General features: G+C 36.1%; 2 protein-coding genes across 6 annotated transcripts in view; one reads left to right on the forward strand and one right to left on the reverse strand.

Moving 5' to 3' along the window:
- Window positions 1-166: 166 nt before the first annotated feature.
- Window positions 167-5,852, reverse strand: si:dkeyp-117h8.4. 4 transcript variants are annotated; one of them, XM_005160595.6, is made up of 10 exons: window positions 5,686-5,852; window positions 5,482-5,548; window positions 5,343-5,395; window positions 5,102-5,132; window positions 4,975-5,000; window positions 4,595-4,664; window positions 2,833-4,367; window positions 2,354-2,387; window positions 2,208-2,259; window positions 167-551 (listed from the first exon to the last, which is right to left on the reverse strand). In XM_005160595.6, exons 1-10 carry the CDS (start codon window positions 5,758-5,760, stop codon window positions 512-514), a joined length of 1,983 nt encoding a protein of 660 aa, XP_005160652.1. In that variant the 5' UTR covers window positions 5,761-5,852; the 3' UTR covers window positions 167-511. The 4 variants fall into 4 exon arrangements, with proteins under 4 accessions (XP_005160652.1, XP_073789271.1, XP_073789270.1 ...); XM_073933170.1 differs by having other exon boundaries at window positions 167-624; XM_073933169.1 differs by having other exon boundaries at window positions 167-1,818.
- Window positions 5,853-6,164: 312 nt separating this feature from the next.
- The window catches only part of aasdh (aminoadipate-semialdehyde dehydrogenase), a 13,924-nt gene continuing 3,031 nt past the window's right edge, over window positions 6,165-17,057 (forward strand). The window contains exons 1-11 of one of the 2 annotated variants that reach the window (XR_012395669.1): window positions 6,165-6,522; window positions 6,631-6,751; window positions 6,846-7,108; window positions 7,945-8,137; window positions 9,599-9,840; window positions 10,480-10,586; window positions 11,179-11,351; window positions 11,444-11,744; window positions 13,873-13,991; window positions 15,666-16,321; window positions 16,404-16,506. Coding sequence is in view for 1 of the 2 variants with exons in the window: in NM_001423801.1 (NP_001410730.1) it covers window positions 6,290-6,522; window positions 6,631-6,751; window positions 6,846-7,108; window positions 7,945-8,137; window positions 9,599-9,840; window positions 10,480-10,586; window positions 11,179-11,351; window positions 11,444-11,744; window positions 13,873-13,991; window positions 15,666-16,506 (2,593 nt within the window). In the remaining variant the exon portion in view is untranslated. Of the gene's footprint in view, window positions 6,523-6,630; window positions 6,752-6,845; window positions 7,109-7,944; window positions 8,138-9,598; window positions 9,841-10,479; window positions 10,587-11,178; window positions 11,352-11,443; window positions 11,745-13,872; window positions 13,992-15,665; window positions 16,507-17,057 lie in introns of both variants that reach the window. The other variant, NM_001423801.1, reaches the window with a different exon arrangement.

Genomic DNA, 17,057 nt, shown 5'->3' on the forward strand with positions numbered 1-17,057 from the left:
AACAACTAAGATTCTCAAGTTAAACTTTCCAAAAATGTGAACTTTTTATTCCGAGCAAGATTAAAATCAATGTGAGCATTAGCGGTCCTGGATCTTAAGATACAGATTGTTCTGCCTTTGTTAGTCTACAAAAAATGCAAAAATAAAAATGAAAGAAACCTGTGTATGTGAAGTGTACATTTGTTTATTAAAAAAATCGTTTGAACAATAAATTGTAATTATTTACAGATAACCATACCATTTGTCAATGCACATGTAAATAGACGTTATTAAAAACAATCATTCTTTTAAAATTTACAATTTTAAAATGCGAGATGAAAAGATTCATGAAACAACAACATAACAAACAGCTTCATTAACATGTACATGCATATATTTAAATACAAAAAAGTCTTCAGTTTAACTTGCGGTCACCCCCCAGGTTTTCACTAGGGCAGTTAAAAGGAACTTAAAAGAACTCTTGAAATGAGTAGTGTTTCCTCTCAAGGGAATACATGCAGGCTGTGGTTCTTCACTGTAGAAGACTGTACTGCAGTCGCCTCCTTGACAGACTGAAGAAAACATTTTTAATAACAGGTGAAGATTACGTCAAGCTCACAGTACATGACTTCTTGCTTGATTTATCTGTCGATTGGATATAAACTATCTTGTCAGAAAAGCTGCAATATTTTCAAAACAGTTTGATGTTACAAGTAATAGATCATATAGTGCACAGGAGTTAAATTCAGCTCCTGGAGGACCTCAGCCCTGCAGAGTTTAGCTTTAACCCTAATTAAACACCTGATCAAACTAATTGAGTCCTTCAGGTTTGTTTTAAATCTCCAGGTAATGCCGAGTTCAGACTGCATGATTTTCAAAGTAGTCATGTCACAGATGTTTTCACACTGCATGACTATCTGGGCTAGCGTTTCGTCGCTGCTTTGTTTACACTGCAAGATGGATCGGCGACAGGGACTTTCACATTGCCTGACTTTACTATAGGAAGAATCGCCGACAACTTCGTCCAAACTACATCTCACAGCCAAAAACACAAAGTATATCTTTTGTTATTAACTACATAATGAGAAAGAAGCCTTTAATGGGGTAGAACATGTACATGTTTGCTCACCTAGGTTTAAAGGGAATTAGCCATTTCTCCTCAACGATGATAATAAACTAATTTCTTTCTGTATGAAACGTCTAACAGACACGGTTGCTCCTGAGTCCTGTCAAACCTCCACTAGTTTTTCCTCCATTTCGTGGGTCCAAATAAACCGTAAAAGAGCGCTTTTAACTTCTCCCCCAGCCTCCTGCTGGCCTGCAGCAGGTATACACACAAACACACACACAAGTGAATGCTGCTCTCTCATTGGCTGTAGGCGATGGCTGATATTATTTTCAGTCAAAACTCAATTTACATGACATGATTTGAATCGCCGACAGCTCCAGATATTTAGCATGCCAATTATCTCACAGGCATCGGCGATTCTCTCAGATCGTGTCTTTGAAGGTTCATACTTTGTGATTGGCACTCATGTGCACGAGCACCGATTTGCCTGTGATTTCAGGCATTTGTCGGCGAGCCAAAATCGGGGCTAAAATCACGCAGTCTGAACTAGGCATAAGTGTGTTGAAGCAGGGTTGGAACTAAACTGTGAAAGGATGCAGTCCTCCAGGAACTGAGTTTGACACCCGATACAACGAGTGCAAACTGAACAAATTGAAACTACTAAAAAAACACAATGTAGACTTACAAATCTCATAATTTCTTTTTTTTGCCATTTGCCTCAACCAAAGTTTGTTTGTGCACCTCATCAGTGTTTGGTTGTATGCATGTTCCTATAACAAGAAATCTTGTGTTGTGTGAATACCACAGCAATTCAGGCCATCTTTAACAGTCCTCCAATATGAGTTTGACTTTAGAGCAAAACAGCAAAATCTGGATAATTCATTAGCATATACTGACATGTATATTGAAAAACGTCAATATACACAATAACATGTTTTTTTGCTATATCTGATATTTAACTGTAAAACTGTCCTCCCATTTTTACGTTAAAAGTTAACTTCATTCGTTTAGGAACACTATCGGATGTAATATCTAGAAAATCCTAATGTCTAACTATAATACAGTATTTAAAATAATTAATTTAGGTAAATATTAGCAGAACATTTTATTTCTAGATATTTAAGACAGTGGGTATTTTTTGTGACCGTGATGTAATTACCTTGGAGAGTGTGAAGCGGTAGCTTGGTTAAAATGTCTCATAGGTGACGCAGCTGTTGAAATAAAACAAAGACTTGATGTGTGTTTAAAACGGCGAAATACAGATAGCATGATGAGGTTTTTATGTTATAAAATGTGGCTACAAACCTTCAAGTAGGTGGACTCCGCTTGGGGCATCTCTCTGCAAAAGAGGTTAGGGAAAATCACTGTTTAACTGCATTTATGTACTTTTATAATGATTAAGATGCTCTTAATGCTCACTAGGCCTGCATTTATTTGATTAAAAATACACGAAATATTTATAAATTATACTAAATATTTTTAATTAACACTTTTTCTTAGGCTAAATTGTAATTCTTCAGTGCCGCATGGTCCTTTAGAAATCACCAATATGCTAAGATCAATATTTTTGTTTATATTGTCATACACTTAAAAAAAAGATTAGGAACTAAAAATCAAAGCAACAAAATATCAGAAACAAAATATTTCATATTTTTATTGCTAAGAAATTTTATTTGTTAATTGTTTAAAATATTTTAATAAAGCAAATAACTAATGACAGGTTTTTACTTCATGGTGAACTGTCCTTATAAATATGTAAATAGTCACACCAATAATGCTTTTACCCAAGACAGAGCATGTTGGTTCATCTGCATCTTCAATTTCTCCTCACGGATTCTTCTGAGGTTTCCGGTGCCCCTGAGGAAGCCTGGACTGGGGCACTGCAGGAGGACGCCTCTGTCCCAAGCATGCTTGTCCTCATGAAGATCTGTCAGCTGGAAATGTTTCAGTGGGGAGCGACTCTCTCTGAAGCGTTTAAACCGGAGTGACTCTTCCACTTCAGGCTGACGGCTCCGTTTCTTAAGTTTGGCTCTCAGAGGCGTCAAAGCCAGAGCAGACATGCTGGAGGAGGAAAAGCCAGGGCTTTGGAAGCTCTCCTTTGTGTGTCTTTCGCACAGATGACAATGGGAGGAAGCACAGGGTGATGATGTTCCACGGCAGATGAAGTGGTGGTACAGCTTTCTGAACTCCGCATCAATTTGAGATCCACTGAATGAGTATGAGGACGGGGAGCCAGAAAAAGAGCGTTGGCGTTTTAATGGTGTAAAATGGGACCGACTCTCTACCTTAGAGGAAGTTTGATCAGTGTTGTCATAAACAGGTCGTCTTTGTGATGAAAATGGCACCTGTTTGGCACCATAAGGAGATCTAAGAAGCTCTTGGTGGATTACAGAAGACCTTCTGTTTGGACTTCCTATCGAGTTTATTTGTCTTTCCATGTTCAGAATGCTTGGTCTGAAGGTGCTTTTCCCATTTGGAGATAAGACACCAATGAAGCTACGGTGAGGCGAGGGAACAGGAGGATGTAGGCGGTCCCTGAAACAGTCTTTGTCCAATGAGGAGAGTTGGGAGATTATTGATGTTTCTCTCTGGTCAGTAATAGACAGACCTGCTCTGCTTTGTTGTGGAGAAGTCAAGATCGATAAGGTTGGAACAGCAGGAGATGTTGGTTCAACATCATAGGTCTGGTCCAGATCTGGAGATTTGTCACTATGTGAAGGGGAACCAGAATATGAAGGTGTTGAGAAGTCAATCACACGAGCAGGATTCTGCTCCGGCTTCCTGGTTAAAGCTACATCAATCCATGCAGACTGATCCGTCACACCGCTCACATCTACGCTGTTCCTTCTGGGTGAGTAAAAACAGGCACTGGACTCGTAGGATATATTGAGTGGAGAAGACTTTAGTTTGTTCTTGAGTAGATTTTGTAGTTTTGGACTACCCTTGAAACAGTTACCGATGTTTCTTTGTGCTGGACTTTGAATTTGATTGGAGAATGAGATATCTGTTGTTTTGTTTAATGTGCAGCCGTGTCTGTTTTTGAAGGATGTGTTGCGCTGTGTTGGACCAGTTTGCCAGTGATTGCGGCGATACTTCTGTACCACAGATCTCGCCGTATCAGTCAAGTGTTGGCGCCGGTATGCTTCACCAATCTGGTTAAGCATGCTGGGATAGACATCCAAAAGAGTGCTGCCATTGCTGCTCAAAGATTTCTCCAGTTCCTCATCCTCTTCCTTAGGCAAAGATAACTCACTCCACAAAGACCCAGGAGATGTGGTGTTTAAATTCACTGATTGCTGGAATGATTCAGCTCCGTGCCCTAGATGATGATCACAGAAGTAAACTTCAAAATTGCAGATGTGTTTTCTTACTTACATTTATTACTTAAGTGTAGCAGTATTATTTAAAAAAAATAAAATAAAATTATATATATATATATATATATATATATATATATATATATATATATATATATATATATATATATATATATACACACACACACACACACACACACACACACACACACACACACTCATTTCTTACATAGATTTTTGCTGTCTTCCTGTTGACCAGAGCCGTTAAGATCATCCTCGGTGACCCCTGACATGTCCATCTGAAAATGGTGAAGTATCAAAACAGAAGTTAAGAAACTTTACAATACAGGCTTGTTTACATAGAAATACTTCACGCAGAGCTGAAGCAATACGAAGATATATCGATTTATTTACTCTTGTTATTGCTTGTGTCATTCTAGAAGTCAATGAGCTGTCGTCATGATCCTAGTCAAAGTTTGGTTGCATTTGTGAGGATTAGACATATAAATGGACTCAATCAATGATAGATCAATTAAAGGCCCCTGAATCTAGTTAAATCATAATCAAGTCAAAATAAGAGCCAAATTCTATAATTTCTCTTCAACCTACCTTATCATTTTCCTGGTCTTCAAACTCTACAAAATAAAGGATAAAGAGATTAAACGTAAAATGGCATTATTGTCAAAACAGCTTATTTAAATGACCCAATATACAAAAAAAAAAAAAGGTTTCTTACCCCTCACTGAATAGTCTGCTCTAACTCGAGTCTGAATGTATTGAAAGAAATGGTAAATGTAAGAAGCCAAAAAATAAACACCCATAGAAAATGACCAGATCATGCTGTCTTTTTGAACAACTGAGTAGCATCATCATCATCATCATCATCATATCCAGAAAAGTAGAAATCAGCTAAATATACATGTTAGAAACTGTCTATGAATGTATCTTCTTGGGACATAATTTCGCTTGATTTGCACCTTTAATGCTTCCAGCTCACGTTCTCCCTCTGCACTGTCAATGGGCACAGGACCTATAAGAATGTACCATACAAAATGAGTCACATAAATTAGCACAACAGTAAAAGCATCAGTTACTAGTTTCAACATTTTCGCCTACCTCTTCCAGTCCTGCAGGTCATTGTTTTCAGACAGATGTCTATTCCAGCATCGCTTAGATTGGAATACTAGAAAGCACATAAAAATATTATTAAACGTACAGTGCTTCATGTGAGTTTTTAAATAGATAAAACGTAAAGTTAGGCCAATACAGGCTCTCTCTCTCTCTCTCTCTTAAACGCACGTTTGCATTAAAACTGCTTACCTTTTGAAAAATCGCTTCCATTGTGTTTCTGAAGACATCGTTATTTCTCTTGAACTGATCTGTATATAAAGGCATGTTGCATAAATAAATTCTACTACAAGCCAAGTTTATTTGACCAATATATGCTTTGACGCAGCGGTTCGGTTAAACTTTCGAATTTCCCGAGTGAAAATCTCGATCTCTGATTGGACGTTCTTTCAAGCGACACAAAAAACGTCATCTTAAAGCGCGAGTTTATCAACTGATTTGTCAGAGTCATCTTTGCGAATCGGTTCGTTTGAATGGTTCATTTAAAAACGGGTCTGAATTTAAAAAAATGTGTACTCAAGTCACTCATGTTTTTAAAGTAAATTGTGGACAAGAAGTAGCAATCAGTTCCATGATTTTAAAGATTGATTACCGCGATTTACCGATTTAAGGGAGACTCGTTTAAATTCGTGAACGACTCATTTAAATCTCTGTGAACCTGTTCTAACCGAGCATTCGACTCAACCGAGCGATTCGCTCTCGTCTGTATACTAGTTTGCAGGCGCTCATGAACTAGTATATTGCAATGTACAATGTAGTTAATCAAATGATTATTTAACACATTTTTCGCTCAGACATGACAGCGAAACTCCTTTACGAGCTAGTGCACGAGGCGGCGCGCGCTCACGGCGATAAAAGAGCTGTCGCGTTTGACAGCAGCATCGCAGCGCGCGTCTCTTTAACATATGATGAACTTATTTTCATGTCAGATGAATTAACTGCACAACTGCGCGTCTCTGTCCAGAATCATGAAGGTGCAATAGGGTTATTCTGCCATCCAGATGTTCTTCTTCCTGTCTGGATAATAGGGTACGAATCACTGTGTCGATGCTTGCTTAGAATGGGTTATTCTAGTAGCTAGTTAATATCAAAATACAGTTTTTTTGCTAATAATTTGTAAATTGTGTCTTCAAACAGTATCCTGCAGTTTCCTGCAGCATATTTACCTCTGGATCCTGCATCACCACCTCAGTGCAGCCTGAGAATGATCAACAACTGCAGATTGAGCTTCTGCTTGATACAAAATGAGCTGCTTCATGTGGGCTTATTATATTATATTATATTATATTATATTATATTATATTATATTAATTCTAATTGTTGTTATTAACTGCACATTTTGTAACCAACAGCAATTCCAGAGTGCCTTTTCTATCCTGATATCCGTGGAAGTATGTGCAACATTTTGTTCACACAGACTCACTTTAATCAAAATAAAAAGTGAGCAGAAGGAAAACAGTCAAGCGAACGATGCGCCTTTCAGCTCTGCCGTGACCAAAAATATCCAGCAGGGGGAGCCTTTGGCTTATATTCTGCATACATCCGGAACAACAGGCCTTCCTAAAATAGTGAAGGTCCCACACAGGTGTATTGTGCCCAATATTATACACCTGCGGTAAGAACACAGCATTCAGCATTCTATTGTAAATATCCAGTGTTTTTGTTGTTTGTTTGTTTTTTTTTTTAAACAAATGTGTTCAATTGTTTACCTGGTTGTAAAAAAATACATTAAAATTTGACTTAACAGTATTAAATCACTAATCTACTATCCATAAAAATGTGTCCGAAAACACAACAGACTAATGTTTCACGTTTAGACCGTGAAACTCTTGCTGGGTTCTATTCAGAAAGCCCTAATTCCTTTGAGAAGTACATTTGAAGGGATTATTAGAGCATAGGGAGGAGTCCTCCCAAATTAAATGCAGTATGTGACACCAATCAACTTCCCTGCACATAGAATCATGGCCCGAAGTGTCCATCAGTTGTACCTTTTAAAATACTTCATTCCAAAGAGCCCTTTGAAGTGACCAGCTTTGACCACTTCTGCTTGGAATGACACTTAAATATGGTGGCCATGATATTTTTTCACTCCAAAGTGCCCATCTGAGCAGCTGAAATATCCTGTTTGGAATGCAGCGTCTGGCTAAGCTAATCATTGTCCAATTTTATTTATTATTGAAGAAGTCCTTTTACATTGACGTGACACTTAAGTTGAAAATATTTGGTGTAACAGTCCTATTTCAAGCATTTTTAGAATACTTCTTGATTATATATAGTAAAACAATTACAGTAATGAATAAAAGTATTGAAAACATTTGAAATAAAGCTAAAGTAGAGCAGCGTGGTGGCTCAGTCGTCGAGCACTGTCGCCTCGACTGTTCTTTTCAAATTAATATTGTGAGATAGCAGAAGTCATTTTTAATTTACTTCTTTTTTTTTACTTCTCAACAGCTCTGTCTTTAAGATGACTCCAGAAGACGTCGTGTTCCTGTCGTCTCCATTAACCTTTGACCCATCTGTGGTGGAGGTGTTTTTGGCCCTTTCCTCAGGAGCGTGTCTCCTAATTGTGCCCTCTGCTGTTAAAAAGATGCCACGCAGACTCGCTCATGTGCTGTTTAAACGAAACACAACAACAGTCTTACAGGCAAGTGACTTTATTCCTCACCGAGTCTTTAATTAGACATTTCAATAATCAAATAACTTCGTTTCTCATTTTGATTTTCTCATGAATGTTCACATGCTGCGAGGTTGAGATGATGGTCCTGTAATCAACATTTTTAGCAGAAGTAATGAGCTGAAATTTTTGCATTATGCAGATTACAATGATAATGAGTGTGTTCTTTTGGTATTCACTCATTTATCTGCTTGCACCAATAATTTGTTTTCAGTGTTTTAGTTTAACATGTTTTGCATCACTCAAAACTCATTTTCACACTCCAGTGCTTAAAGACCCACTCAGATGTTGTTGTTTTTTTCCATGAAACAAATTCTATGCTTGATACATCTTTAATATCAGACACTACAAGGTCTCACAGGAAGGGAAAAGTACAGACTTTTCATCTGTCAGTATTTAGGTTTTGGGCATTTCAAACAGTGTCTGATGTTAAGAAAACCTTTCTTTTCTAAATCGTTCTGTCAATGTCAGTTACAATACATTTTTTTAAAGACCTTTTTCCGCAATTTTTTTTCCTCTGGAACTAAACCATAAACCATAAAACACTCCAGCCTTTATATTGTACAAACATTTTTTAGAGAGGGAGATTTTTTATATGTTGAGAGGAGTGTTCTCAGGGGCCAAAAATGTGCACATTTTATGAAAAAATGCCCCATTTGCTTATTTAAACATAACATTTTAACAAACTGGTAATACAAAAAAAAGTTAGCATTTTTATGTATTTGTTTAGCTATTTATTTTACTCTCTTCACCTGTAAAATAGTGTACATGAACAAGAAATAAAGAGATAGTTCACCCAAAAAAGAATACTGTCATCATTATCGTCCTACACTTGTGCAAAAACTTTTAAAGTTTTTGTTTTCTTGTGTTAAACACTAAAGATGATGTACAGAAGAATGCTACATAAAGCAGCCATTGACTTCCATAGTAATTTTTTTTATTACTATAGATCTCTATGGCTGCTTTTTAACTAACATCCTTCAAAATATCTCATTCAACAGAAGAAAAACGTTATTAAAAGTTTAATACCACACTGTAAACATGAACAGTTTCCCATTTATTCATGGTTGTGAATTGCAATATAGGATCGCTGCTTGGTCCACTTTTGATGTTGTTCTGTTGATATTTTAAACAAAAATTGTACTGGCTGTTTATTAAAAGTTTTTTTTTTTTTACTGTAAAATACGACACTAACATGCACAAATCATCACTTTTTAACTATTAAAAATTTTCATAAAACTTTTCAAGGTGAAAAGATGTTAGTAGAAAGGTCAGGGTTTCACAATATAAAATATGTAAAACTGCTAAGTTTGAATATTATTTTACAGTGCACATCTGTTTGAGTAAGTGGTTGGATGTGAACTGTCCCTATAAGATTTTGGTTAGATCAATAGTCTGAATAAATATAATTGACTGTAATTTTTTCTTCAGGCCACTCCCACTCTTGTGAGGCGCTTTGGAAAGGTTGTCCTTCAGGAGGAGGTGCTGAGTGCAGATTCTTCCCTGAGGATATTGGCTTTTGGAGGAGAGCCATGTCCATCTCTAAATCTTGTCAAGAGCTGGAGGCAGGAAGGCAATCGCACTCACATCTATAATCTTTACGGCACCACTGAAGTTTCCTGCTGGGCAAGCTGGTACAAAGTCCCAGATGAACACCTGTGCTTGGAGGACATGTGAGTGAATCCAAACCTTTAGCCATGCATTGTGTTTATCATAAATGAGTACTAAAAATGCATGTTCAGTAATTTATCAGTATACATTTCATTTAAAACAATGTACAAGCTTAATTTTTTGTAATTAATTTGCTAAGAAGTTTGAAGTTTGTTCAAGTTCTTAAAAAAAGATGTCTAATAATTAAAATGCTCTTTTAAACAGATTTTTTTATGATTTAAAAGTTACAGGGGTACTATTGTAAATTAAAACAATGAAAATTATTTAATTTGTCTAGTTTATTTATCCACTTTAATTTATGTAGTTTTAATTTATGTATTTTTTCAATATTATTCAAAGGATTCTCTTATTTATTAAATAACTGCAAAACCTAGACTTGACTTAGACTCAATGTATTGTGTTTTGTTTTTGTTTATACTTTATTATTGTTATTAAAAGTAAAAAAAAGAGATGTATTTTATGAAAAATAAATGTTTAAAATACACCTAGATTTTTTAAATGAAAACTTAAAGCTAATATTGGAATATTAATACTTAAAATAAGTTAAGTTAAGTGAAAATTATGCGTAATGTTATCAGTATTTAGCCATTTGCTTGTGATGCTCTGTCTGTGTATATATAAAGTGTATCGTTATTTGACAGAACTGATGCACCTGTGCCCCTTGGAGAGCCAATGTTAGACACTGTTATGGAGGTTAGAGATGAAACAGGACATCTCGTCACCGAAGGAGAAGGACAGTTGTTCATAGGTATAGTACAGTTATCTAAATCTAGACCTTAGCAATATTGTGTTAGTAATAAATTAACATGTTTTCTGAGGAGATGTTTAATGTTTGAGGTTAGTAAAATTTGTTAATGTATAAAAATAGCCTTTCTCCTCACTGAAGTTGCAATTATTTGATCAAAAATGCTGGTAAACAGTAATAATGTGAAATATTATTCAAATATGCTTTTATTATTAATATATTTTAAAATTGTTAATTATTTCTGTAATGCAGATTAATATTCAGCACCATTACTCCAGTCAAAAATGAATAATAATCAATACCTCCTACTTCATTTAAGATAATTTAGACATTTGCAGTGGGAAACTTGACGAAAAAGCTTTAGAAAACCCACCTTTTTACATACTGTTAGGACTGGAAGCAGAATTATTTAAACCTTGTGCTAGTTTGTTTTAGGTGTTGAAAAAAAGATATTTAAGAGTAATGGAGATTTATATGAAATTATACTTTCATACTTTGAAGTATTGCTTATTGAACTCATTGTGTGCATGATCTAAATTTATATTTAAAGAACACATTGGCATATTGTACAGTGATTTATTGTCTTTACATTCAGGTGGTCAGAATAGAGTTTGTCTTCTGGACGATGAAGAAACTGTTGTCAAGGGCACAATGCGTGCGACTGGAGACTGGGTGCAGGTGCAGAACTCAAATCTCTATTTCCTTGGCAGGAAGGATCGTCTGGTCAAGCGCTTTGGCCAGCGGGTTCATTTAGATGCTTTGCAGCAGGTATGTGCTTTGTGACCCATTTAACAACATTAATAGTAATCTCTGAGAGTATTGAAAGCTTACATGATGATTTGCTTTCTATGTGTGGTTAGATGATTGAGAGTTTTTCTGGGGTAGAGGCGTGTGCTGTGAACCTGAGCAAGGATGACAGGCTGCTGGCATTTATAGTGCTAACATCAGGTCATGCAGGAGCCCCCTTGTCTTCTGAAATACATCATGATAAACATTTAACACAACCCTCTGAAATCAGTGTCAGTGTCTCGCCAAAAGCCAGCCCTCCGTCCCTCAGAGTAACCGAAGGAGAGATTCGCCATCAACTATCAAAGCGTTTGTCCAGTCACAGCATTCCAGACATGATGGTATTCATCCCTGCTCTTCCACTCACCTCTCATGGCAAGTGAACGCCGTCCTGTAAGACGAGTTGGACTTTAAGATGAGTCCAACAATGCATTTGAAGGTCTCTCTGACTATTTTATTAAATGTACCCAATCCAACCTGAATTCAGTTCAGTTAACCTTTTATAATCGTAACACTAAAACAACAGTTACAGGGTACACTATTAATAGAGTTAAATAATCAAAGAAAATACATTTTATTCATTCATGCTCTCATAACTGCATGTTTATGTATGGTTTTAATATACACACGCACACGCACACACACACACACACACACACACACACACACACACACACACACACACACACATATATATATATATATATATATATATATATATATATATATATATATATATATATATATATATATATATATATATATATATATATATATACATACACACACACACAGTTGAAGTCAGAATTATTAATTATTAGCTGTTTAATGGAGAGAAAAAAATTTCAGCACATTTCTAAACATAATAGTTTTAATAACTCATTTCTAAGTGACATTTAAAGGCTTAACTAGGTTAATTAGATTAACTAGGCAGGTTAGGGTAATTAGGCAAGTTATTGTATAACGATGGTGTGTTTTGTAGACCATCGAATATAATTATAGCTTAAAGGGGCTAATAACTTTGTCTTTAAAATAGTTCATAAAAAATTAAAAACTGCTTTTATTCTAGCCGAAATAAAACAAATAATATTATCAGACATACTGTGAAAATGTCCTTATATATAAAATATAAATTTTATGTATATAAAATATACATAATTTGAAAAATAAAAAAAATAAATAAAAGGGGGGCAAATAATTTTGACTTCAACTGTATGTATGTGTGTATGTGTGTGTATATATATATATATATATATATATATATATATATATATATATATATATATATATATATATATATATATATACATACACACATTTAACACATTATTTGATATAATTATTTTCTATATACAGTTGAAGTCTGAATTATTAGCTCTCCTGAATTAATATATTCGTATATATTTTCCCCGTCTTTTGTTTAAAGAAACAGACTCAACATATTTCTAAACATAATAGATTTAATAACTAATTTCTGTAGTTTATAATATTTTACTAGATATTCTTCAAGATACTAGTATTCAGCTTAAAGTGCAATTTAAAGGCTTAACTAGGGGAGTTAGGCAAGTTAGGGTAATAAGACTAGTCACTGTATAACGATAGGTTGTTTTATAGTTCTCTAGTTAATTGAATAGGGCTAATAATGTTGATTTCAACTATATAATAAATACAACATTATGTCTTGACATTAATCTCAATTTATTTTATTTAGATTTAAAAATATTTCTGTTAAATGGTATTAAACATAACAAAAGTGAAGATTACATCAAAACCCTTTTAATAAAATAGTAATTCTGAATCATGAAACTTTTATTATTACATTGATGTTCCTGTACTGGGTGACACGGTGGCTCAGTGGTTAGCATTGTTGCCTCACAGCAAGAAGGTTGCTGGTTGGAGTCCCTGCTGGGTCAGTGGACATCGCTGTGTGGAGTTTGTGTGTTCTCCCAGTGTTGGTGAGGTTTCCCCCACAGTCCAAAGACATGCACTATAGGTGAATTGAATAAACTAAATTAATTGTAGTGTATGTGTGTGAAGGAGTGTATATGGATGTTTCCCAGTACTTGGTTGCAGCTGGAAGAGCATCCACTGTGTAAAACGTTTGCTGTATAAGTTGGCGTTTCATTCCGCTGTGGCGACCCCTGATTAATAAAGGGACTAAGTTGAAGGAAAAAGAATGAATGAATGAATGTTCCTTTACTCAAGTTGTATATAATCAATACAACAACGTAGCAATACTCAAATTCAAGTAGTGTACTTTGACTAAAGACTGATGATGGAAATGACTAATGTGTTTTTTTTATGTGTGTGTTAATACTTGTAAAAACATTGATGCAACCTTTAAAGAAAACGCAAGAACAGTTAAACAAAAAAAAGCACTGATAGGAAAGATATGAATGTTATAATTACTCTTGTTAGATATTTTAATTGGCATTTATTTTACAGTTAATCTAATTAATCAGTTATGAGTTTTTTATTCTCAATGTTCTTGATGCATTTTTAGGTAAAATAGCCATTGATGAGTTGATGAAGACGTGTGAAACTCAAAGACAAGACAAAAATAAACAAGCTCCACAGAAAGACACTGCATCTGTGAGACTGAAGTTACAAAACCTGTGGAAGGTATAACTTGCATTTACCCTTTTTTACATGAAAGGCGCCAATTTTAAATTGTGATTTATTTTTAATTTTTTAAAGGGATAGTTTACCCAAAAATGAAAATATAATCACTATGTACTCTTTAAATGGCTCCAAATCTTCATGAGTTTCTTTCCTCCAGGCCCGGATTGGCTAATCGGGAGGACCGGGAGAATTCCCGGTGGGCCTGTCCGTTTTTTGGCCGCGAGGGTCCGTATCCCTAGCTCCAGAATCGGTTGCTCTCAGCAGTCACACTTTTTAAATTTTATTTATCTATTTACTTGACCACAGCCTTTTATTCATTATTTTACTGCAGCTGTACTCTTTTTATATGTCCTTTTAATGATGATATAACTTGGTCATATTTCACTGAACAGCTGTTGTGGTTCAGTGGATAACACGTTAGTTTTCGACCCCGCAGACCTGGGTTCAATCCTCATCTGAGTAATTCTTTTTTTTTATTTTTTTTATTGTTAAGACATATAATACTGTTAGGGTTGTTGAACATTTGAAGTTCTAAAGCAGTTGATTTCTCAAAAAAAGACGTGATAGTGTCATTAGAAACTGAATTGGAAATGACCTTATTTTAATATAGTCAGTCGTGAACTGAGGTGGGCCGGTCTGAGGCTTGAAACTCCAGGGCTGAAAAGGAGTCCCACTCTGGCCCTGCTTTCCTCTGTTAAAAACAAAAGAAGATATTTTAAAGAAAGCTGGAATAATAGAAAAAAAATAATATTATGGAGTCAATAACTATGTTTCCATCTACCTATTTTTATGCAGATTTGGGATATGCATATAAAAAAACGGTTAATGTAAATGCCAAGATGCATATGCATTTAGAAAATTATCATATGCTCATAACTAAGTAGGATAAATTTTATTCTATACGAAAAAATGCACATAAACTACGATGGAAAGACTTTTGCTGAACAAATTTCAGTATGTGCATTAAAAAAGTCATATGATTTTGTTATAAGAGATCTTGTGATGATAAAATTGTGTGAATGGACAAACCAGCAGGCTTAGCACATTGTAAAACATCTGAAATGTTGTTTTGGTCATTCTAAAACGCCTTAACCGTTTCAGTATTAGTGTTATAATATTAATGACCTACAGATTTTCAAGAGCATCTGTGCTCTGCATCTCACTCCTTCAAACACCACCCTGTCTTCATTGCGTGTCAGCATACTGTCTTCTGAGGGGAAAGTCTTCTATTAAATAAAGAAAAGATTTACGCAGCTTTTCCTACTACAGCAAATTCAATTTTTACTTTTGATATTTGCCGCCAGTTCATCAGGAAGTGACGATTTTGTTCTCTTTGACTAATTGGATGGAAACGCTGCTTTATTCGCACGTCTCATATATGATATTCTACTTTTGCACATACATTTAATTCAATTTTAAATACCCAATAGTGTACAGGAATAAATTTAAATCTTTAGATGTAAACAGCTAATAATTACAGTTTTCCAGCTTTCTTAAAAATATGGTTTTATGGTTAACAGAAAAAAGACGCACAAAAAGGTTTAAAACAAGTGAAAGGTGAGTAAATAAAGCAAGAATTGTCATTTTGGGGTGTACTATCCCTTTAAGTCTGCAACATCTGTCCTATTGCCTGCTGAGTGTAACTGCCACTGTGTGTTTGACCGTGTCCTTTAGGAGTGTCTTGGCCTGCAGGATGACGTTGTGGTTGAAGAAAATGCTCATTTCATGTTCAGTGGAGGAGACTCCCTTCAGGCCCTGCGTCTCTTTGATGACATCACCGTTGCCATGGGGACGACCTCGGTAGGCCTGCTGGAGGTCATACTGGACGGCTCTTTCTCAGACCTGCTGAGCCACATCATGACAGAAACGCATGATGATGCAGTCCTGCCATCAAAGAAAAGAACGGCGGACTATTCAGACTCTGAAGCTTCAGGTAAAAGACAACACAAGGAAATGACTACATCGAGCGACACAGAAAGTCCTTTTGTAGTTCCCTCATTGAGAAGGACAATGGGATTTGTAGTCGTAAGACGAGCTGCCGAAGTTTTCAAATGGGGTTTTCAAAAAATACCACAGGGAATTTTCTCCGATGCGCCAGACAAAAACTACGTGACCAATAATTCTGTAGGTAATGACACTGGTTTAATATCTAACCCCTCGCTGGAACTTTCTAAGAGTTCTGCTGTTACAAACATGGCAGACCATCTTCAAGCTCAAGAAGAGACACTACTGGCCAGTGAGAGCCCGAGTTCACATGGGGGTGTGAGGGAAGACTCTACTGGTGTCCTGCCGCTTGCTCTGCGGGTCCTGTGGAGATCTGACACAGGCAGGTGTGTTGACGCCTCTCCAATGCTGCTGGTGGCTCCTGATAGAACCACAGTGTTCATTGGCTCTCATTCGCACCGACTGCAGGCTCTCGATCTGTCCAGGGGTGAGGTCATCTGGGAGCGAATCCTTGGAGATCGGCTGGAGTCTTCAGCGGCGATCTCTTCATGCGGAGGACTTGTAGCCATAGGTTTGTCCTTGAGCTTATACCAATATTTATTCATAATTTTCAGCTTAGTCCCTTTATTAATCAGGGGTTGCCACAGCGGAATGAACCGCCAACTTATCCAGCATGTTTTATTATGCCACAGATGCCTTTCCAGCCGCACCCACACACTCATGCATTCACACACACACTATAGCCAATTTAGCTTTTTTTAATTCACCTGTAGCTCATGTCTTTAGACTTGTGGGGGAAACTGGAGCACCCGGAGGAAACCCACGCAAACACGAGGAGAACATGCAAACTCCACAAGCCGGGGGTCGAACCAGCGACCTTCTTGCTGTGAGGCAATTGTGCTACCCACTGAGCTACCGTGACACCATTAAAGGAACAGTTGACCCCAAAATTAAAACATTCACTCGCACACCACTTTTTCCAAATCTTTAGAAGTTTTTTTTTTGTGTTAAATGCAAAAGAAGATATTTTAAAGAATGTCAGAAACCAGTGGTCACTGACATCCATAGTAGGAAAAAATACTGACATTCATTTGTGTTCAACAAAAGAAAGATACTCACAAA

This window comes from Danio rerio, chromosome 20, assembly GCF_049306965.1.
Source record: "Danio rerio strain Tuebingen ecotype United States chromosome 20, GRCz12tu, whole genome shotgun sequence".
NCBI classification, from domain to species: Eukaryota; Metazoa; Chordata; class Actinopteri; order Cypriniformes; family Danionidae; genus Danio; species Danio rerio.